Source organism: Dermacentor variabilis, chromosome 10 (genome assembly GCF_050947875.1).
Source record: "Dermacentor variabilis isolate Ectoservices chromosome 10, ASM5094787v1, whole genome shotgun sequence".
Taxonomy (NCBI): Eukaryota; Metazoa; Arthropoda; class Arachnida; order Ixodida; family Ixodidae; genus Dermacentor; species Dermacentor variabilis.
Window position 1 is genome coordinate 52,694,562 of NC_134577.1, and position 22,721 is coordinate 52,717,282.

General features: G+C 45.5%; 1 protein-coding gene across 2 annotated transcripts in view; it reads left to right on the top strand.

Annotated features, from left to right (window-relative positions):
- The window catches only part of LOC142560547 (receptor-type tyrosine-protein phosphatase kappa-like), an 82,892-nt gene extending 60,784 nt beyond the window's left edge, over positions 1–22,108 (top strand). For both annotated transcript variants that reach the window (XM_075672733.1, XM_075672734.1), the window contains 15 exons: positions 346–512; positions 2,184–2,271; positions 2,891–2,967; positions 3,043–3,079; positions 3,501–3,598; positions 4,877–5,142; positions 6,941–7,076; positions 9,358–9,507; positions 10,874–10,973; positions 11,683–11,741; positions 11,993–12,130; positions 13,801–13,920; positions 17,393–17,535; positions 19,869–20,004; positions 21,984–22,108. In XM_075672733.1, coding sequence (XP_075528848.1) covers positions 346–512; positions 2,184–2,271; positions 2,891–2,967; positions 3,043–3,079; positions 3,501–3,598; positions 4,877–5,142; positions 6,941–7,076; positions 9,358–9,507; positions 10,874–10,973; positions 11,683–11,741; positions 11,993–12,130; positions 13,801–13,920; positions 17,393–17,535; positions 19,869–20,004; positions 21,984–22,061 — 1,793 coding nt within the window. In that variant the 3' untranslated portion in view covers positions 22,062–22,108. The remainder of the gene's footprint in view (positions 1–345; positions 513–2,183; positions 2,272–2,890; positions 2,968–3,042; positions 3,080–3,500; positions 3,599–4,876; positions 5,143–6,940; positions 7,077–9,357; positions 9,508–10,873; positions 10,974–11,682; positions 11,742–11,992; positions 12,131–13,800; positions 13,921–17,392; positions 17,536–19,868; positions 20,005–21,983) is intronic.
- Positions 22,109–22,721: the final 613 nt, after the last annotated feature.

The window sequence follows — 22,721 nt, forward strand, 5'->3', positions numbered from 1 at the left end:
AGACGTAAACCCAAGCGGCCCGATTGGTGACGCCGCCAGGTGCCACAGAGCTCGGCCAGACAAACACCGAGCTATTATTGCGCTTACTAAGCGTATTATACTTCGCTGCTGGTGGAAATTTTCGGCAGTGTATTCATGGACACGTTGGCCTATTAAATGTTTCTTTCTTCGGCGAGAACACTGGCAGAAAATGACAACGTGTCTAATAAGGCATTGTGGTTCGAAGAAGCGTCACAAGATGTTGGCGCAAGCGTCCGCTGACCCGTTATTACGCAAACGCCGTTGGGTATACAGGAGTACCGGACGCGCTAAAACCCTCTATTTTCCGTTTTTGTACAACCGCAGCGGCAAGCCTGTCAATTGTTGAAGAGAGCGACGGGCTGGAATTCGAGATGGAAGAAATCGGCAACGGCAACGGAACCGAGACCAGCTCCAAGCCGCTGCCCGTGTCCGATCTTCAGGATTACGTTCAGCGCATGCTAGCGTGCGATGGCCTCAAATCAGAGTTCATCGTGAGTAGCACGCGAAATGGCCCAGCGCGTCGGCGTCTTCGCGGTTATAACTTATTAGAACGAGTTTCGTATATTGCGCCGCTTTCTTCATTTGCTTGTCCTTCTTCGGCTGAACATATGTCACACATGTTATAGCAAGCATATTGTCACACTTCTTACATTTCTCATCGATTCGAGTCAGTCGTCACTGAATGATCGTTGTTCGTACGCGTACGTGGTTGCTGATTTCAGTCGATTCATTTGACATATACATACACTCTTAAGCAAAATTACGCCCGTTTGCCACACACGAATAATCGTCATCTGTCCTGTCCGCATTTCCTTTCTTTAACGCGGCGAGCCCGGTACATCCAAGTCACGAACGGAATTCCCGTTATCAGCACTATAAAGCATTCTCGACAGGAAAGTAGCGAGCACAGCGTTTTCAAGGAAGGAAACGCAAGCAAGACAGATGACGATTATTGTTGTGTGGCAAATATACACCCTAAAGGGCGCACATTTGCTTAAGAGCGTGCAGATAAAGAAAAGTCGTGAAAGATCTGGCGAAGAAAGATTGCAACATTTTCTATGTGATTTAAAGAATAACTGAACTCCAATGGCAACGAGCTGCTGTTTATTTATGAAGTTCGAAAGCATGGAGTGCAACGTCCCGAAGTAACACGCGGGCTTTGAGACGAGTGAGAACGGGCTAGGGGGGACGGGGGGCGGGTGCTGCCGCCTGGTACCGCTGCCTCATATTATGCCTTTACAACGCCGCTATCTCACAATCCTGAGCACGAAATTAAGCTTGTCTTCTTTTAGACCCTTCTCAGGAAAGATGTTATTTGAAAAGTTCTGTGCCAATAAAGAAAGTGTCTGCAATGGCTGGTAGCCATTGTTATCGTAGTTTACGATGAATTGATATTTAGAGATGGGCAACAAAAATAAGTTGAGCAAATGCAAACGCTCACTAGTACTGTGTCCGATCATATGGCGTCAATTGGGGTGCCCAGTTTCAACAGTTAATAGTCGTGCAGCATAGCAATTGCGTGGAGATAGAGCAATACTGTGCCGACCCACGCGGCGGAGGAGAAGCAAGCATCAAGCACTCCGTCAACTTCGATAAATAAGCTCAACGTCTTCGGTCCAAATAGAACCACATAAATTCGGCGTTGTAAGAGAAACACTATATATTAGAAAGTGCACTTAATGGAGCAGGTTGGCCTTCCTGCGCTTCATTTGTTTTAAGTCCTGTTTGACGAATAATGAGGGGGAAATAGCGTGGCGACGGCGCCTGTGCGCGTTGCCTGGGCTTCTCTGGTTATGAGCTAGATGCCGGCGCGGCTGCAGCAGTGATTGCGGCAGATGCACTGGAGGTGCGGTGAATGCGGCGGCGCTGGTGTCGGCGTAGTGTCGTGCTGTATAAAAAAAAATGTATGATTTCATAATGTACGCAGTTGATGTGTGCGGCCCATCTATTTAGCCTCAACAGCTTCACTGGTAATCCATCCCAGTACGAATAGTGCGGCCCCACGAATTTTTTTCTTGTTTGTATTGCGCTTTATACCTGCTTCAAATTGCACAGGCGTCGAAACTGTAATTTCGAAGGGAGATCAGGAGTAGATTTTTGTCTGCACTTTAGCATTCTTTATGAAGCAAACCGCAACAATGATTTATGCGAATCAATTTCAGCGCCAGCCCAAGGGCCGCCAGTACCCAACGATAGAGGCACAGAGGACCGAGAACAAGGTCAAGAACCGCTACGGCAACTTACTGGCTTGTGAGTCCAGCAAACTTTCAACTTACAGAAAACTTACGCCAGCCATTATCGGCATCACGATTAAATGTACCCACTATAAGAGAAACGACTCCATCAGATATCGCTAGTTATGGCGACATGAAGGGAGCCAGCAGACTTATTTAATCTTCCCACGTACCATTACTTAAGGTGTGTCACCCTTTCAGCAAAAGCAGAGCGAATTGAAAGTGCTTGCAGATACCTGCAACTTCAGATTGTCCACTTAAGACTAGGACTCCATGTTAACGGCTTAGGGTTCTCAATATCTTTTCAGAAATCACATCTCACCCATGCGATGGAATTTCACTTCGTTAATCACTAAATATTAATCAGTGACCACGGAGAGCTCTTTGTTTACTAGTGCAAACGTGAGAAGCTCAAAACGTGCGATGTGGAAATCGTGAATCTCAGCCAAGGCATATACTGGGTGCAGTGCATCATGGAAAACACTGATATAAAGCGAGCTGAATGAGATCGGTCACAAAGAGACGAACGATATCGGTATGACTTTAAACCATTTGTGAGTGGTCAGGTGTTCGCCTTAACCTGTGCGTCTATGGCGAATGAACTAAGTGCAGTGCATGTTTCTCCCGTCCATTAGATGACCACAGCCGCGTGAGACTCAAGCCGATACCTGGCGTATCCTTCTCAGACTATATCAATGCCAGCTACATTGACGTAAGTACGAAAGAATAGGTTTAACGCCAGGGCTTTCGGTTAATTCATTTCATGTTCAGAGTTTCTTTCTTCTAGGGCTACTGTCGACCGAAGCGGTACATCGCCACTCAAGGTATATCCTGACTTCACGCAGAACAAGTTTTTTTTGCACGCGTTTGTATAATTTATTTCAGTGAAGGTGTTGGATAAATCATTTTCTGCTTTAGCGTGGCTTAAATATTGAGAAGAAATAAAATGTGAAGATTAACAAAAATAAGGTAGCTGTGGTTGCCTAAGGTTATGTGTTACGTGTGCGTATATATATATATATATATATATATATATATATATATTCAAACAGCATCTATTTCAATTCAATAACTTTGAAGAAAAAAAGGTATTTCAGTTGTTGTTGATTACATTCCTGCGGGAAGGAAGGGTATTTGACACTGAGAACGCAGTTGCACAGTACAGCTTTGCCTTCGAAAGTTAAGCCAGACTGTGGGATACTATGGGTAAGCACTTCGGAACAATTAAAAGCTTCTTTATTACAGGCCCAAAGCCACACACCGTAGACGACTTTTGGCGGATGGTGTGGCAGGAGAATGTGTGCAAGGTTGTCATGCTCACTGGCCTCGTGGAAAACGGCAAGGTATGAAGACTGGGCCATCTATTTTTATATATTAACGGGCGTCCGCTTGACAGCCCATGTTTTTTACGCTTCCATAACAAGGCCGCATGGCACATTACAGCTACCTTGAGGATTGTCTGACTATTTCAAATAAGGTTCATGACCTAGGCATTTAAAAAGGCATCGTGGTTTGGCTGACAGTTCAAGCCTTCTACAAATGAAGAATGCAGGAGATATTCCACCTGCTAGAAAAAAAAATTCATGCAGAAACCCCCCTGGGCGTTGCCTAAGTATGCGTAGGCATTGGGCCACTCATCTCCACGCAGCCCTGCGTCCTTATCAAACGTATGGAACATGATCCGACCAGTATAAACGAGAGCGGTGCGGCGACACGAACTGCTGCGGACGGCAGGGTAAAGTGAATTGATGACGTAAGCCGTTATCGCTCTTCAGCGCCTTATCAATCCGCGTTGAACCATTATCGAGCGTGATCAAAAGTACTACGGCGGCGGCTGCGTATAGCGCGACGAGCGCTGATAGCTTCTTCTGCGCTGTGTGCACGCCGCTCAGTTGGCGTTGAAGCCAGAGGCAGCACGAAGGTCAATTTGCTCGCTGCTGCCTGCCCTATCTTGAAAGAGGTCGTCCAACGTGACGTGTTGCTTCGTTGGGTAGGCACAGAAATGCCTAATCATTTAAAAGATGTAACACACCTGCATTCCTTCCCTCCAGGGATCAAGAAAAGTAATTTCCCCTGTGTTGTGATAAGGGAGTGTGATACATAAACAACGCATGTGATACACGTCCAGTAAACTTATCTGGTTTTTAAAGTGAGTAATATGTTTACGAACTTAAGCACATTATTCTGTGTGAACTGGTGTGGCCCTTTGCAATAAATGTATATATTCCCCCTCCACTTTTCCAAGTTTTTATTGTTTATGTGACGAAGTGTCTGCATTAGATAATTTCATTTCTTGGACCCATAACTAGCCTACGGCTACGGGTCCAAACAGTACTGGACACACTTTTATTGTATTTTCATTGAAAAATAAAGAATTTGAATTTGAATTTGAAAAAAATAAACTTCTACAACGTCGCTCTGTGGCGTAGAGACGCGTCGTGTCTGATGCCATTTGCAGCTATGCACACGATGGCAATATCATTTTTTTTCTTCGTTGCAGCGGTTATCGAGTTTCAAAACGGAAGCTACGCGAGCCGACCAGTTTCGTCGCCTCGTGTAGCTACGCTGCTGTTAACACGCAAACTGACCTCCTTTTTTTACCGTCACCCGCATTGTCGCAGACCAAGTGTGAAAAGTACTGGCCGGAGAAAACAGCCACCTACGGAGACGTGCAGGTGCACTTTATCACCGAGGAGACGTTCCCAGAGTACACCATCCACCAGTTGCACATCACGCTCGCCGACACCACCCGCGAGGTGAAGCACTTCCACCTGACGTCGTGGCCCGATCACGGAGTGCCCCTCTACCCCAACGCACTGCTGACCTTCCGGAAGAAGGTCAACCAGTACCGGACGTTCAACGAGGCGCCAGTGGTGGTACATTGCAGGCAAGCACGCCAAACCGGCCCAACAGTCCCAGTATACGCGTGTTCAATGCGGGAAAACGGTGTCCCTACGCAGTGTAAGCTAATTTACGCCGTTAAACGGGAATAAGGGTGTACATTATTTTACAGGGCTAGTGTGCTCGCGTTGTGTGCCATGCGTTGTAGATCTTTTCGTGAGGGCAAAACTGGGGGTGTCGCCTTGCCTGGACAGGATCGTAATGGCCGCTATAAGCTTACTGACGCGGATCCAAGTCGTGGACGTAGAAGTTGGTAAAAGCGCACGCGCACCCATTCTCTTAGATCGGCAGAATGCGGACAACTGCTGCACCACTAACAGTAACGCAGTCTAATAACTGGTGCCTTGGCCCGGGAAATTTTGCTACAGAGAGCGCCTGAGGTGCGTGAACATGAGATAGATAGTTTTGTCGCAGCCACGACGTCATAGACGCGTCGCAGCCGAAGACGGTGCTTCGGTGGTTGGTGGGTCCTACATATAGTCTGGCCGTGGACCCTGTCACGCTGAATAGGTCGATTGTTGCGAGATCCCCGAAACTAACCTGCATGTTTTTGGACATTTCTTTGTGTGAGAGAACCTAAGTTGGGCCGATTGCTTATAAATTCTGCGACATTATAGTTCGGACGTTCACCTTTAAAACGGCAGTTATGGTGTTCCTGGCTGACGTACACATCCATGCCCGCCCTTAGGAACTACTATACTGTGTACTCCGGCGTTACCATAAGGAATTTCCTTTGGTCACAGCTTGGTGACTATAATTGTTTGAATAGAGGCATTGATTGTTTGCAGACTAGATTACTGTAAAATTAACGTGTACGTTGGGGCGCGCTAGGCGGCATAAAGGCTAATGGCGGTAGTGATATGGTGATGCGCGTTCAGAACACGGTGCAGGGTCTGTACGCCTGCGTTCTGCAATCATTTACCACGCTGGTGGTCCTACAAGGGTGCCTCGATATGACGTTTCACCTTAGGGGGCATTAAAGCCGCGTGTTTTGAGCTAGCACCCTCTATAAAGACAAAAATAACAGTGGCTAAGTAGTAAAGGTTTCTGTGCTCTAAAACACCGGATAGATGGTGAAAATCACTCAGGTCATTTTCTTTTCTTTCTTACTCTGGTCGCCAACAGCACTGATATCGGCCACATGTAACCTCTGCTGTAGAATCTTTGCTGTCAGATAAGTAATCACTAAAGTGGGAGGCAAATCCAAAGCAGTGTACCAGCACAGGGTGAGGTAAAGAAAGAGAGGACGCAGCGCTGGCCGAATATGGTACTCTTGCTAAGAGGGACAGGTAATATTTGGTCCATGAGGTGGCAAAACATATACGATTAACGGCGCACTCTGTTGGGCTTTCTAGTGGTTCAGTCCAGTGACATGTCATTTGATTCTTTCCTTGCATCCTCTGTGCCGCAGTTGAATACATGTTTTACGCGAATACAAGTGATTGAACGGTGACTACTACGTCGTTCATCTTCCTAGATGAATGACGTAATAGTCACCGTTCACAGTCAGTTGTATCCGTGTAAAACAGATATTCAACTGCAAAATTTTAACTATTTAACCGTAAAATGCTCACTGATTTCGGCCTCCTCATCGCTTCACATTATATTTCAACGTGTCCTGACTGAGAATCAGACGTTCAGTACGAATAGCTGATAACTTGAGAAAGAACAAAAATATTTCTTCATGTACTTGTTTAAGCGCGACTATCCAGTTATGAGGGCACAAGTTCGCCTTAGTAAGAAGTAAATCCACCACTCTGTTTGTTTCTTTATTTTTTTTGCAGTGCCGGCGTGGGCCGCACTGGCGCGTACATCCTCCTGGAAAACCTCATCGAGCAAGCGCAATCCGAGGGCGTGGTGGACGTTATCGGCCAACTGGCCGCGATGCGCCACAACCGGATGAACGTAGTCGAGACGCTGGTAAGACTTCCATCAACAGCCTAATGGCTCATAATGAACCTTAGATCAAACAGGATGACACAAGAAGGAGGCAAGACAAGGCGCTTACTACGGCGCGTGCTCTTAATTTCTTGGCTTTTATAAGTAAATCTGTGAAGTATTAAAGATGCCGAGTGGGAGTAGCGCCATGTCCTGTCTCCTTCTTTGGTCATCTTTGTGCTAAAGTTTAACAGGAATTCGCATCTACTGGATAGTCGGAGCACTCTGCTGAGAACAGTGGTTTTGGCTCGCCTGCTTCGTTAAACGTGGCATCGAACTGAGCTGCGGTCGAGTGCCGTCGCCCGAATTTCGGCGGGATCGAGAAATTGGTTCAAGTTACCCCAAAAATTTGAATAAAGGATGTCCGCTAGAGCCGTTCGCGCCTTTTGCAAGTTTTGAGCGCAATCGACCTAATATACGAACGGTGCTAACCGTCGTCAAATAAACTTAGGTCAACTGCGTTGTTTGCATGGCTGAATACACAACGATTAGCACCAGACATATGTTGCGCCAGAGACCAGGAATCACGGAACAATTTCTTCCTGTCATTGTTGACGTCACAATTTAAACGTTTGACAGCCGTAAAACCTTTTTTTTAAATACGCATTTAAATAATTGAAGCAAATTTCCGCCGTGTACGTCAACACGTTGCTCTCTAGAGATCACATTGGAGATAAACTACAGCGTAGTTGAAAGTAATAATGCTTTCAATCTACGAGCATTTCGGGCACGAGAGGCTGGCAGTAAAATAACATTTTTAGCGATTGGCACCGAAACAAACGGGCAGTACCGCTGCGCAATCGGAGAGCGCTTTAGTAACGCTTAGGCTTCAAGTTCTATCGAGACGACGCTTTCGCTGACTGACCTATGATGAAACGCAAGATCGTGTGCCCTTTTGAATGCCTATTCGCAGGTGTCTTAAGGTACGCATACTCGACCTGTAACAGCATAGATGGATGTCTCCTGTTTTTCAACATGCTTACTTTCTTTGCCTCAGAAATCGTTTGCGAGTTGTTTAGAGCCAGAACTATAGGAAAGGTCACGACACACACAACACACGAACGACCACAGTCATGTCATGTGTAAAGATGCGACGTAGCTCATAGAACTGGGTGTTCGTGGCTGTGAATTGTGATTGCTGTGAATGAGAAATGCATGGATGGTAGAATTAAACGAGTAGTCTTGGGACGACAACCAGTATACTTAGTGTTAACATAATGTGAATGCGCTTTATTGCTCGCGCCTCTTCTAGAGTCGGCAGCTTGAAAAAGAGGAAAGGTCAGTAGCTCTACTAGTGGCTTTATCGACGATAGTGTCGCGTTATAAAAGATAGCAAAACGGAGATAAAATAATTTTTTGGTTGACGTGGATTCATAGCCGCGACGAACACACACAAAAAGAAAGAAAAAAGAAACGGCGCGAAAATCGTCACCACACATTCAAGGTAACAGTTTCACAAATAAGCTTTTAAATGAGTAGATCTAGCTCACTCAAGTAAAACTGGGCTCAAGAAGTATCTGCAAAAGAAACATTCTGCGGATAACATCACTTTCAAGAAGAAAGGCTTTGCTTGTAAAGCTGTAAGAATGTCTGTGCATCTAACCTCATGTTTCGGAGTGGTAATGTCGAAGCTGACGCCATGTAGTTGCAGAATCCCCACTTATTGAATTGGACTTGACCTCTGACTGGCTTCAATTGCGCCGTTGGAATATCTGAGCTGAATAATTAGAGCCTAATTATCTAAAGGGAATTTACGCTAACATCGGCTCTTTTCACGCAATTTATGCTGCCATTACTGCTGCTCAGTTCGGCCGGGAAAATTTTGTCTAGAATGCAATTCTTTCTAATATATAGAGACAGTCATTGCTGAAAAAATCTATAACGCGGGACATGGCAGCCACTGATTCAATAAGAAAAGAACGAAACTGTTCCTTAACAAGCGAAAGAAAAATGACGGGGAATGCTTTCTTCAATTACGTTTCTGTACCTACATATCTCAGGGAAAAGTTAGCTGAAATATGATGCACTGCTGTCGCCGTCGTCGTTCCATATCGAAGTGAGGAAAGCCACCTTATTATCAGCACAAAAAATAATTTCCTGCAATTTCTGATGTTATCAGTGTTACGAAGCTGAAACAGACACTTCCATGGGTAATGTGTCGCCTATACCTCAATACAATAAGCTCGAGTTGCTTCGTTCGTGCAAGGGTGCTTTGTTTTTCCCATTAGCTGACAAGACAGTCCATCGCTTCTCGTTGTTCCAGGAGCAGTACAACTTCGTCCATCGAGCGCTGATGGAGAGCGTGTGCATCCGGGACCACAGCGTTCCCTGCAGTAAGATATCCGACCGTTACCGGGAGCTACTAGCAGTGGATGAGTCGACGGGAAAGAACAACTTCGCTAAGGAGTTCGAGGTGGGGAATCGAGCGGAATAACGATGGTTGTTCCGACGGACTTCTTTGATACGCGTGAAGCATGCACGCGCGCTTAGACGTGATACGTGAAAGTGCTCTTAAGTAATGCTGTCGCTCAGCCTGTGGGTGGCCTTTGTGTCGACTATAGCATCAAGGTAATAAAGTCGTGTCACGCGGTTGCACCCAAGGCAAGTACCCCAAACTCCGCACAATCGAGGTGGTTTCCTATCTTCACGATCGCGCCCTGTCAGCCTTCAACGTTGACAGCTCTTCAGAAGAGCAAGGCGAGGATGAAAAGGGCGGTGTTGGCTGCAGGCAGATCCAGCCTTGCAAAAGCGGTGCGGCAATTGTTCCGCCCCAGCGTCACATGTTAACTTACACTAAATAGATATATGCCTCAGTGCAAACATGCGGCCTGTGTATGCATCTCCCTTATCCCTCACACTGTTAAGGGAGATAAGCAAAGCGGGGAGGCAAAGGTAGGATGCCTCCACGCCCCCAAGTACAATCTTACTACGAAATTCCATTAGTGGCTATTAGCAAGCGCCTGATAAACGTCATCACTCGCTGACCAAGTCGGTCCAAGAAATTTCAGTAGCTGATGGTACATCTCCACTCTGAAAGTGCAGCGGGCAGCAAGATTATGCCCTTATAATATCGGTGAAAATTTTAAGTCCAGCATGTCCAGATCCTATGTACCCTCAGAGGCAGGGACCACTCAGAGTGTATGCATGTATAAACTCTTGGCACTGCCTGGCACTGGTGAGATTACCTAACGCAGCGGCTGTCACATCTTTGCCACGTCTTATGGAAAGTAAATGTGTGCTTTGGGTGAAGGTAATGATGGAAAACCATACGGGTGTTCTCGGAAAGCTTCTGGTTGAAAGTCAAACCTGGGACCTGACTGATGCAGTCTGAAGTCCAGAATCCGATCTTGTGTACAGCTCGACGGATTCAAGTGCGCCTAAGTGGCTTCGTCGCTCACGTATGTCTCTTGTAGATCATGAAATACGGGTGAGCTATAAGCAGTCATTTGTCCCCGAGAAAGTTTGAGGAGATCTAAAAAAAAAAGAGAAAAAAGTTATATTAGGCGCTCGCGCTGTCCAATCTTTTCCCACCTTCTATTGCTGTCCCCAAGTGTTCCCGTATATGTATTAATCAACAAGCGCACTTTGGGACCATTCTGCAATTTATTTTTCCATGCCATTTTTCTTGCAAGGAATTTGAGGCACTTGGGGTCAGTGACTCGACTAATGTCCTATAGATATTAGTTTATATATACTGAAATTCTGTAAAAGGCGCAGTATTTCAGCACTGCGGAGATTGCTAAATAGACCATGTTGTCCTTTTTACCTGCTTGTTGTAGGAACTCAAGTCTCTGAAACCATGGTTTACGCCCGCAGATTTCACAACAGCAACCGACCCCGCAAACCTAAGGAAAAGCCGGGACACTTCAGTCCTTGCAGGTGAGCTGGTTCCTTTATGATTTCTAGAAGTAAAATTTGTCAGCCATGATTGAATTAACATACCTATGTGTCCACGAGGCACACGAAATTTTGATAGCTAGATATGGTAACCTGTGCTGCTACATGGGCAGTGATCGACTCTAGAGAATTCTTTAGGGCTTTATCTGGCCTCGCATCCCCGACAGCGGCTATCTTGGCGGAAATAGGCCAGTTAATTTGTACCTTGTTTGCCGTTCCCGAACATTTTGCTGTTAATTTACTTTATTTTTATCGTGTAGGCGTTGTCATAACAACAATATAACTGTCAGGTTCCAAATTTATGGAGGAAGAAACTTTGCGTTATTAAACGGAAGTGTGTTTTGCATCTCAATTACCGTCATTATTCTGTGGCATCATCGTAAAGGCGCGTCATAGCTCCGCCATGCAGCGCAATGCCATCTGTGCTATTGGTAGACGTTCTTCACAATGATGAAGATTGGAGGATGCAGCACTTCAGGAGCTTTACAAGTTATTCCAGAACCCGATAATAACAATAATATAAAAAAACCGCTTGCCATTGTAACGTAAGTCACAGATGATCATGCGCCCTGCGTAAAACAGTCCAAGCTTCCTGCACCTAGTTTTTTATTTGCATTCCCTCTTGCAAAATGGTCCACAACAGTCCTTGTTTATGTAATTTTGAAGTTGAGTATATGTTCTTTCCTTCCAGCGGACCGGTGTCGACCGCTTTTGAGGGACGGAACATTTGTAAACGCTGTCTACGTGAACGTAAGCAAAACCCTTGATGACACTTCACTACCGCTCTTACCGGTAACGTTGGAATAGAAATATCAACTAGTGTTGCAACTAACGTTGTGCTCATTGTAATCACTGCTTGCATGTTGCTTTAACGCTTTTAAATTCATGAAGCGCACGCACGCTTTTTATTCCCAACAGTAGATCGCATAAGTTGAACCAGATATTCCTATGTGCGTGAGTAGTATATCAAAGTGCATCGCCCTGCCCTCCCTCGAAAACAGGGTTTTCACAAAAAAGACAAGTTCCTGGTGACGCAGACGCCGTCTAGCCGGGATGTCGACGACTTCTGGAAATTGGTCGTTGAGTCGGGGACAAGGACTATCGTCACCCTGGACGTCTTTAGCGACGATGCTGATGTGGTGAGCTAAAAAAAATGGGGGGTTTTTACTTGCCAAAACCACTTTCTGATTATGAGGCACGCCGTAGTGGAGGAGTCCGGAAATTTTGACCACCTGGGGTTCTTTAACATGCACCTAACTCTAAGTACACGGGTGTTTTCGCATTTCGCCCCCATCGAAATGCGGCCGCCGTGGCCGGGATTCGATCCCGCGACCTCGTGTTCAGCAGCCTAACACCACAGCCACTGAGCAACCATGGCGGGTTGATGTGGTGAGTGTTGGTGCCCTTAACACAGAGGAGGCGCGCGAGTTGTTATTGGGGCGCCGCCGCTGCTAAGCCATTTTGAGGCGAAAATGCACCGCGCGTGTAACGGAAATGCGAAATTCTCTCGTCTGGCTCGAAGATGCCCTTAAGTACAGTATCAGGATAGTTTAATTGGCGGTAAATGCGAGAAAGTTGATTCGTGTTTAACTTCCACAACGCGTAACGAGCTACGTGCGCGCTCACTATTTTTTCTGCGTCCGCTGCCAAACTCACATGTACGTCAAAAATGTAGCGCATGAAGTCCTAGCTCTCACTGTCCTGCCGGATAGCGGGTAGGTAACTTCTCGCATTGTAGAAACAACAACAACAAAAGAAGAAGAGGGAGTGAGAGAGCACATGTGTGAGAGGGAGGAAAATGGTGCAAGACGACATTGTGAAAATGAACGTGCATGTTTGGATGCAGCTAGAGGTCGTATGACATGCGAGCGGCTGTAGAGATACGCATATATGCTGTAATCATGACAGCAGGAAAAGACGTAGGTGGGTACAATCTAGCGTACGACCCACCTTAAAGCGTTTGCGAAAGTCGGCGTTTTACAGCCCACAGAAATTTAAGCTTCGTTTTTTTTATCCTGTTTTATTTTACTTTTCCCTATTCGAGGACTGTGGCTACGCGCATAATATCTGTCCCGCACTGAAAAGAAGTCATGTTGTCTTTAAATTGAACCGGGACCAGTAACAGTGATTACGAACATTTCGCCATGAAGCTAATGATGCTGGTAGTAAAACAATGCACAGCTGAGTAAAACAAGCTGCAATACTGCGTCTGAAAACCGTGGTTAGGTTCTTTATGGAGAAATGTGCCTCGGCGTTTGTGTCGGACACTCTATAGGTGTCACAACAGGGGCGGCTTCGGCCGAGCATGAACACATGAAGCCAATAGATAATAACGCTGCGAAAAGCATAGGTTAAATTATCTGAGGGTCTAGATTGAAATGTAGAAAACAACAAGCAAAGTCTTAGGCTGATTTAATTCCCATCACCCGTCGCCAAACCTAGAAGGCATTCCTGTGGCTGCTCGCGCTTACGCCGTTGTCATAGTGACAGCTTGTAGAAAAGCCTAAAAATCAGAAAGAAGCCCACAAACAATGAAATAGATACGAAAAGAGGACTGTATTTGCTGCCAAAATATTCAGTTTTTTTTTTCATTTTGCCTTATATCTTGGGAAATCCGACACAGATGATGCAGTGTCTTTATATCACCTACAGGTCAATGACCGACGAAAGAAAAACAGCTGCGGATTTTCACTATAGTGCACCTGAGCCAGTGTATTTACTCACCGGGGGACAACCGTCAGGACATGCTGAGTTCGGCTGTGGTTCCCCATAAACGCAACCCTCTATTGTTTGTTTCTGTGTGGCGCAGGTGCAATTTTGGCCAACAAGCGGCTCGGCCCGGTACGGCGATCACAAGGTCGAGTGCACAGAGAACCGAAATGTGAACGACATGTCCGTGCAAGCCCTCAAAGTTACGCCAAAGCACAAGGTATCAATCAGATGGTTCATGATGCGTCAAGATTGAAATGGGAGTGAGATGAATTGTAATATGGCACAATGGTAGCCAACCATGTTAGGAAAAAAGGCTATAAAATTTAAAGTGACACAGATTACTTTACGCAAGCGTTAGAATTCTGCCACCTAGAGCTTTTAACGCTGCCAGCCAAGTTTAGAACGTTATGGTGGATTCATGTGCATGGAAATGATTACAGGATGTACTGACGCCCATGTTAGTTTGACGTCACTAAGAACAAAATTAAGAAACCTTTCGTGTAATCACTAATGGTGCCGGCGCCCATGAATTGAAAATAAGATGGTCTACACAGAGTGTCCCAGTTAACGCTAGCTAAGCTGTTCAAAGAAAGAAAGAACCTTAAAAAGCCGGTGCACACTATAATTACATCACTTACGGAGTTTGATCATCAGAACTTCGTTCTTGTAATTATGTCTTGCACAGGGTTCTAAAACTTTTTCTTCTTTGAACAGCTTGGCTAATGTTAGCTGGGACACAAGGTATAATAATTTTACACTATATCGAAGCGGAACTGAATAACGCCGCCTTGTGAGCGGGCTTAACAGAAGCGCTCAAAAGTATTGTAATAGTTCTGAGGCGATGGCTCACGCTAGCATTGAGTGTTCTTATTCACACAGTTGAAGCACCAGAACATGAAAAGCAGTCTTCCGTGGTTCGCTTACTTCACTTGGAATGTGTGTCCTGCTTCTTGTGTGTGTGCTGCAAAAATGTGGTGCCAAAATTTTCAATAATTAAGCAGCTCCTTAGCCATGAATGCAAAGCCACATGGTGAGATGACATTGCTCCCACTGCTCCATCTGCTCCCACTGCTATTCTTGCCTTTTCAATTTGTCTATTCAGTGTGTGTTGGCTATTAATTCAGACTCCGCTCTCGCTGCTTGCTGCTGCTGCTGTTGACGCTGTGCAGATCCAGCCATTCTCGTCACTGGAGAGTTTTAGTGTGTCCGGTACTCCGGTATCATTTGTGGATTACCGTGTTACGTAAACACCAGTGGTCGGATCGGTAGAGCCACCTGGTAGCATAGAGCTTAACCAGACAAACGCCGAGCTATTCTTTAATTACCAAGTGTATTTGCTGTTGGTGTAAATTTTCGGTAGCTGCATTATTGTGAACATGTTGTTTTATTGTTGCCTTATTGTGGACATGTTGCCTTTTGTTTTTCCACAAGAACACTCATGGAGCATGAAAACGTGTCCATGGGCGCTATAAAGTAAAACTATTCCCAACTTTCCTATTCCAATTCTGCAATAAGCTCTCCGCGATTGGTCAAAAAGTTTTTTGAACGAGCCCCACTTCACCTGTCTGTCACGCGACGTCACGAACACCGCGATAGCTCCCCATCTGATAAGACGTGTACATACTGATTATGCATGATTTGACTGAATAAAAGAAAAACAGTTATTTCTAATTCAACACCTTTTCGCCATTAGCCCTCGGCTATTGCTTAAAAGTTTTCAGGCTGCACCTACTTCCCCTGCCTGTCACGCGACGTCACCAAACCGCAATAATTCACCGCGTTAATGTGACGTGTACGCGTTAAAGAGGCATTAATATGCCGAACAAAACTGAACTTTCTTCTGAATAGCGGCAGGCTGCCCGGTTGCGAAAGGAATAAAAGATGGCTGCCGCCGATCGCTCAGGCACTGGCTACTCGCACCAGCCGGATACCGTGGGTTTATTTGCTTACAATAAAAATTTTTGCCTGGCCGTGTAACGTTTTTGAGCACTTTCGACAAGTTTTCGACATCGTTGTGCCAACTATTCTTTGCTAAGGATCCGCTTTAGCGTCATTCTGAATCTTCCGTTGCGTGCCGCCACGATTTTCGACCAGCCTCCGCAAGCTAATTAAAGGTAAGCGGACCAGTCGCAGACGCCGGCACCACCCTCTTCATCCTGTCATCGATTTTCAGTGCAGTGGCTCGGCCCATCGAATCCCTCTCCACATTAGCGTGCTTCTCACCTCTTGTCAGCCAATTAGATACGACAAGCCGCTCAGTGTACGCAATGTTATTCGTTTTTCAAGCAAACAAAAATGACCTCCTATGGACGAGGAGAGTGTTTGATTGGTCTGTATGGACAACCCTGTGGGTGACCGCCCGGTGCTTGCGTCGGTGATTACGCAAATTTGACGTCAGGAGATTGGAATAGAAACATATTGGAATAGTTTAACGTTATAGGGCTCCTGATTACGCGTAATTAGGCAGTACAAAAGAAAATAGTCTCTCCGACTCTACGCCTTTTTCGCCACTAGCCCTCCGCTATTGGTCAAAATTTTACGGGCTGCACCCCCTTTGTCTTTCTGTCACACGACGTATAAGACGGCCGCGAAAATTCACCACTTCGAAGTGACATGCACGCACTAAAAATGAATTATTATGCCGAACAAAATTGAATTTCTTTAGGAATAGCCGGACACTGCCCACACCGAAATGAATACAAGATGTCTGCCCGCCGATCGCTCTGGCATTAGCCCGTGAGAGCTACCAGCGATAAGGATGTTTTTTTTTTTCGGCACGTATACGACGTTGCTGTGCCAAGTATTCTTTTCTGAAAACCTATTATAGCGGCATTTTTAGCTCCCAATTGCATTCCGCAGTAGTTTTCGATCAGCAATCGCATGCTAAGCAAGGAGAAGTGAGCCAATCAAAGACCCCGGAGCCACTGACTTTACCCGGTTCTCTACATTTACTCTACGGAACTTCTGAAGGCTCCTCAAATCCTGTCACCCAATCAGATAAGAAAGAAAGCAAGCAATGTTATTTGCTTTGACAGGAAGCAAAGGTGACCCTATAAACGAGTAGAACATTTTATTCGACTGTTAAAACAGCCCGGCGAGCCTTCGCCCAATGCTTGTGCGGGCGCTTACTTAAATTTGACTTCAAGCGATTGGAATCTGAATGGGATTGTCTTACGTTACATGACCCCGCTCCTTTCTAATATGAATTGGCTGCAAGAGCAGATTTAGTGAACTATGTCGACCCGTACGTTGCAGGCAAGGTACAGTGGAGATCGCACCCATTTACTTTGAAACGAGAATCATACTATAATGGCTTCATTTAGCCATATATGATGTACATGTGCCCGATCACACCTGCCAAGGCCACACGTTACGTGAGAGCTGCGTGAAGTGCAGCCTACAGATTTCGCGAGAACTGGACACGTAGCACAGGATCACGCGGCACCATGCTACCGCAGCTGATGCCATGCAAGTCCGAGACTCGCTGTATGCGAAATTGAACTGGGCTAGGGAGCAGGGGAGAAATCTATCGCAGATTAGCTGTCGCTCCTCACTTATCTGTGCGCCAGTTCGGAATTCATCGCCTCGAGGACGCTTAACTCATTAGGGAGAACGCACTGGCGCTTGGTGTACTTGCGCAATGATTTTGCACAGCCGCATTATTGTTTGCGCCATTTATTACTCATCAGGGTCCAGGGTCGTCTGGAGCGGTAACCGTGAGGCACTTTCACCGCAACACGTGGAATAGCGCGGAACAGATGGTCGACTTGGTGGACCACGTGGAACGATGGCAGCAGCAGTCAGACGACAAGCTTATCCTTGTACAGTGCAGGTAAGGGAGCTTGTGATATCTTCTCTTCTAGGGCACAACCCTGACGTAGTATTTATTTATTTTTATTTATTTATTGGTACATGGCATTACAGAAGGTGGTAGAACCGAACATAATACTTCTAGACAGGCTTTCGTGAGTCTCAGTATTGCGCAATAAAAGAGCTTCTAGATATGCAATCTTAGCTAACCGTTCTGGAAAAGATCTATTGTCGGAGATTGGAACAATTTCTGCAAGGAAGGTGGTTCCAATGTAGAGATGTGCACGGAATAAAACACGCACACACAAAATAATGATTTTGCATGGTTCAAATCCGACTTTGTACTGATGATAGATGAAGTTTACATGAGTAGGAGGAGTAGTGTTTAATGAAGAGAAAGGAGGAGAGGTCGGCCTGGCGAGCGCGTGTCTCGCCTGCTACTCCTCACTTGAGTGAGGGGAAGTGGGAGATAGAGGGAAGGTAATTATGATATGCTACATTGAGCTACTATGTGCATGTTGTCCACTGCGCGGATGCGCTCGTTAGACACACTACACGCATGAGTAATCTTGCCCACAAAAGAACGTTATCGCGTCAACACATTCCGCACTGTCCTAGGTCGTCTCACAGGTCCTAGAGACGATCATCTGAGTCGATCTCGCACAGACAGTTCAAGAGTGTTTTTATGGTGCGTTGGGCATGGTCAACACTTTTCCACGCGCCTAAAATCCTTTCTTCCGAAAAGAGGCGGGAGTCTAAGCAGATGAACATTGTAGGTGTACAAGAACGGGCAATAGAGGAAGCCGAGCATGCCTAACAACGCAACTACGTGCTAAGCTGGGTTTAAATAAAGGGTTGCCTGATATAAAAGACTTCAAGGGCCCTTCTCATGACTACTACTGCAGCCTCCAGGAGCAAACTGCAACCATTACGAGTGTAAGCATATTACGTGAAACAGGACTCAAGGAGAAGGATATGACTGTTGTCAAATCAACTTTAGGCTTGTACAGTTCTCAGCGATTGAAATACGATACTCGGACAACATGGCGGCCGGTGCTTTTGTAGCGCCCCCGGTGAGCGCTGGGTACGTGCTGGGTAATCAGTGGAAAGGGGGTAAAGCGCAGTCAAAACGCATTGCAAAGGCTGTCGTTTTTATGTGATAGAAGAATGCATGCACTCCGAGTGAGCACTTCACGCATACAACGAACGAAATTTTAAGTGAACGTAATCATGTGATAAAACAAATGAGTTTATTTGGGGAAACAAAAAAAATATGGGCGGATGACAAAGAACGTGGGCCTTAAATAGAAGAAAAGAGTACCGCTGACCAGACAAAACACCACGAGTTCCCAATTTCCGATTATCAATTATGACGAACAAGCGTAATTCCAAAAAAAGAATACCACGCATACAGCTCACCGCAAGAAAATTAAGTAATGTCGGCTGTTATGGGGAACGGTCGTTGACATTATTGCATTTTTTGAAACAGGCTTTACAATACGTGCCATAAGACTACGCGTTTTTTTTTTCACGGCTCTACAGGACTATAATGGGGAACCTAAGACGAAAATTTTCTGAACAAGCGTCACAGCATGAGCGGGTGTCAGAACTTGCGAGATAATTGCCAATACGCTCATTACATATTTTTCCCTGGCTAAATCTTTTTAAATAGTGACGGCCAGGGTAATCGGTTATACCGAAGTGAAGGTATACACACTGCAGGAAAGAACATTTCGCTAAAACCTTTGTGCCTAGCAATGAACACGTGGAAGAACTGAGATGAAAGGCACTGCTGTTAAAAAAATATCGCTGCTTACTTTGTTCTTATTTTACGATGAAGTAACTTTAGGTGGAACAAAAGTGCATTTCCCTAAAGATCTCGAGCACTTATTTTGCAAAAGAAGTGCTACATCGTGCAGTTACTATAGCAAAATGTTAAGCATAGAGTACACGCTGTCTTCATTTCTGCAATAACATGTCGACTGAAGTAGTTAACTACAGTTTTATCAGTGAAGTGTCGGTAATAATCTTATTGAATATCATCTCACACAGTTTGATGTCGCGAACAGTTCGGTTAGCAAAGAATGCTGATTTGTATCAAATAACGTGTATCTAATATTCTGAATCAGCTATCGATGAAATGCCGTCAATTTACTCCGCTTACATAGCATCTGTACGGCTGCTTATACTAAGATCGCCAGCCAAACAGCGCAGCTGTTCCGTTTCACACCCAGCTCTTCCGATTCAGCTCGCGTAATTTTACAAGTACCTTTGCTAGGTCAACTTAACGTTAATCTTTGAAGCGCGCTAAGCTCGCACGCATCGTGAAACTAGCGCCATGCTCTCGTTCCACAGGAACGGCTGCTTCGCCAGCGGACTGTTCTGCTGCAGCTTGCTCGTTTTGGAGAAGCTGAAGGACGAGCAGGAAGTGGACGTGTTCTACGCGACGAGGATTGTTCGAGAAAACCGGCCGCAATTCATCCTGGACAGCGTAAGACGTTCGTCGCGTCCATTGCGGCACTGTCTGTGAAATATGTCACATGCACCGAACCCCGGGCCTTGGTGGCTATGACATTCCGCTGCCTAGCACGAGGTCGAAAGTTCCGAAACCGGCCTCGTCGCTGTCACATATTGTCAGGACTATAAATTTGCGGGAAATGTTCGCGATGTCGTTCAATCAATCAATCAATCAATCAATCAATCAATCAATCAATCAATCAATCAATCAATCAATCAATCAATCAATCAATCAATCAATCAATCAATCAATCAATCAATCAATTTTTCCGGCCTACGTATTTGCCGGGCAGGCAGTACAGAGAGAAAGGAAATGGAAGGTTTGAAAAGTTGGGGGGAAACGAAATGTAGTCATGAAAACAGTCTGTCCACACTCTCACACTCTCTCTCACTCTCACACTCTCTCTCACTTTCACACACTCTCTCACACTCTCTCACACTCTCTCACACTTTCACACACTCTCTCACACTCTCTCACACTTTCACGCACTCTCACACACTCTCACATTCTCACACTCAAAAAGGCACATGCCAACTGTTCGAGTTACAGTCACGATGCTTTTAAAATAGGCAGTAGATTATTCAAGATAGCCATGTTGGAACTCATGCCCGCAGCCGTGAGCAGCATATGTGTATGGTACTAGAGGACCCGGCGTATGTATGTGTGCACAAGCTTCGGGACGCGCGATGTTGCGAGCGAAGAAAGCCGACATTGGTGAAGGGACTCGTAGGCGGCATTCGTAGCATTGCGTGAGCGTGGGACCCAATCTTACAGCAGAAGCAGCAGCAACAAGGAGAGGCGCTGCTGTCCAAACAAGTAGTCGTGTTGTTTCATTTTCAGCGCAGCTTTCGCCGCTACTTCTACCGAAAGGTGGAACGTTGTAGCTCACTCAGAATTCGCGATACGCGTTTTTTTTTTAGTATCTGCCATGGAACCATTTGGAGCGCTACGTTGCGACCTCACTATGTAGACATTATCTACACATGCATGCTACTGTAGCAGTAAAACCTGCTGACGACTATTTTAAAGCTAATGCGAAAGCGCGGGCAGGCACATTTTGCTGCGAAGTGTGCAGAAACTGCGTAAGCGCCCATTGAGGAACATTAACACTGGAACTCAGCGGCTCGTCCATTCACAGTACTGACTTCCTTGAAGTTGCGACTTCAGTTTTGATTTATAACCCTTAACAATAAGCCTAATACGTTTAACAATGCATAAGGATAGCCTTAAGAAGTTATAATCCTTAAGGATGATTAAAGATAGCAGTTAGACTAAAGGCCATTTGTGACCAGCGATGAAATAGGAAATGCGCAAAGTACGCAAGACGAAGATGATTAGCGATACAAGAGTGTGCGGCTAGCTCCCACTTTTTCTCGTTAAATTATATGTTCTATTTTTGTTCATGGTATTCCCTACGCACATACCGTGTGTTTGAAATATAACCATAACAGCGAAAACAGCCACACACGCATCTACAAGCACAAAACAAACGTCCCTGAGGACAATTATTATTGCAAACACTTCCTCAGCGGAAGAGATAGTGGCATGGAAACAAGAAACTAAATAGGAGGATAGGCATAAAACACCTGATCAACACAAGAGATGAAAACGCTTGTTCGTACAATCTCCTTCCTAAAAGATTCCGCTAGTTTAGCACTGTTGTTATGATCACCGTGCACAAATGTAACAATCCACTGCTCATGTAAAACCCCACACTAGGGAAATTTTAGGTATCGATAAATGTAAAATGGTCAGCGCCCTTTGTGTCGGGCAAATGTTGCTTATAAACAACTTGACGATTACGGCTACTCTCTATCATTTTCAGGCTCCTTGCAGGCCGTATAGTCACTATCGGTTACAAGTAGCGAGCACAGATAAAGTAATCAGACCCTGTCCTTGCAAAAGCGAGCCAAAAACGTCACTGGCATGTCTTCTTTTTCTTTCTTTTTCAGGACCAGTACAAGTTCTGCTACGACGTTGCTATGGCCTACCTCGAGTCCTTCGAGATGTACGCGAACTTCCGCCAGTGATAAAGTCTGTATAGACGTGCCACTAAGTAAAGGTTGTGTTTACAAAACGTGTCATGCGTCACTTTGAAAGCGTTGGCCTATACAATCATGGCCAGAATCGCCATCCGCCTCTCATAAGTGCAGTGCGTGACAAAGGCGCGACCCCAGAAATTTTCATTTGGCCACGCCCTACGCCAACGTAACCCAACCTATGCCCCTCTGTCAGTATTCTAGTCTTGTTCTATCACCCCCTTTCTTTGGGAATTGTATAACCCCATTTCATTATTACAGCACCAGTTATCTGTTCTACGAACCACGTGACTTCCAGTGCCTCACTTTCTGAACTATTTCCTTGCTCTCTAACTGCAATACATTTATAGTCTAAGAAGTCGTTAAATTTGAATACCGGTTTTGCAAAACACTACCGGCCGTTATTCACTTTGGCAATATTCTACGACGAACGCTAACCAGCGTGTAACTTGATCACTGCATTTTTAGCGTTTATGAGCGTAAACATTTTGGCGTGTTGGAGAGTCCTTAGGAACGATAATCTGACGGGCGATATCGTCAAATTCTTGTTTTTATGGAACAAAGCAAAGCATCCGTACTGCTCGAGGGTGCTCCATGAAGAAAGAAAGAAAAATGACAGCGGCCGTGAATGTTCGCGAGATTGCTGTCTAG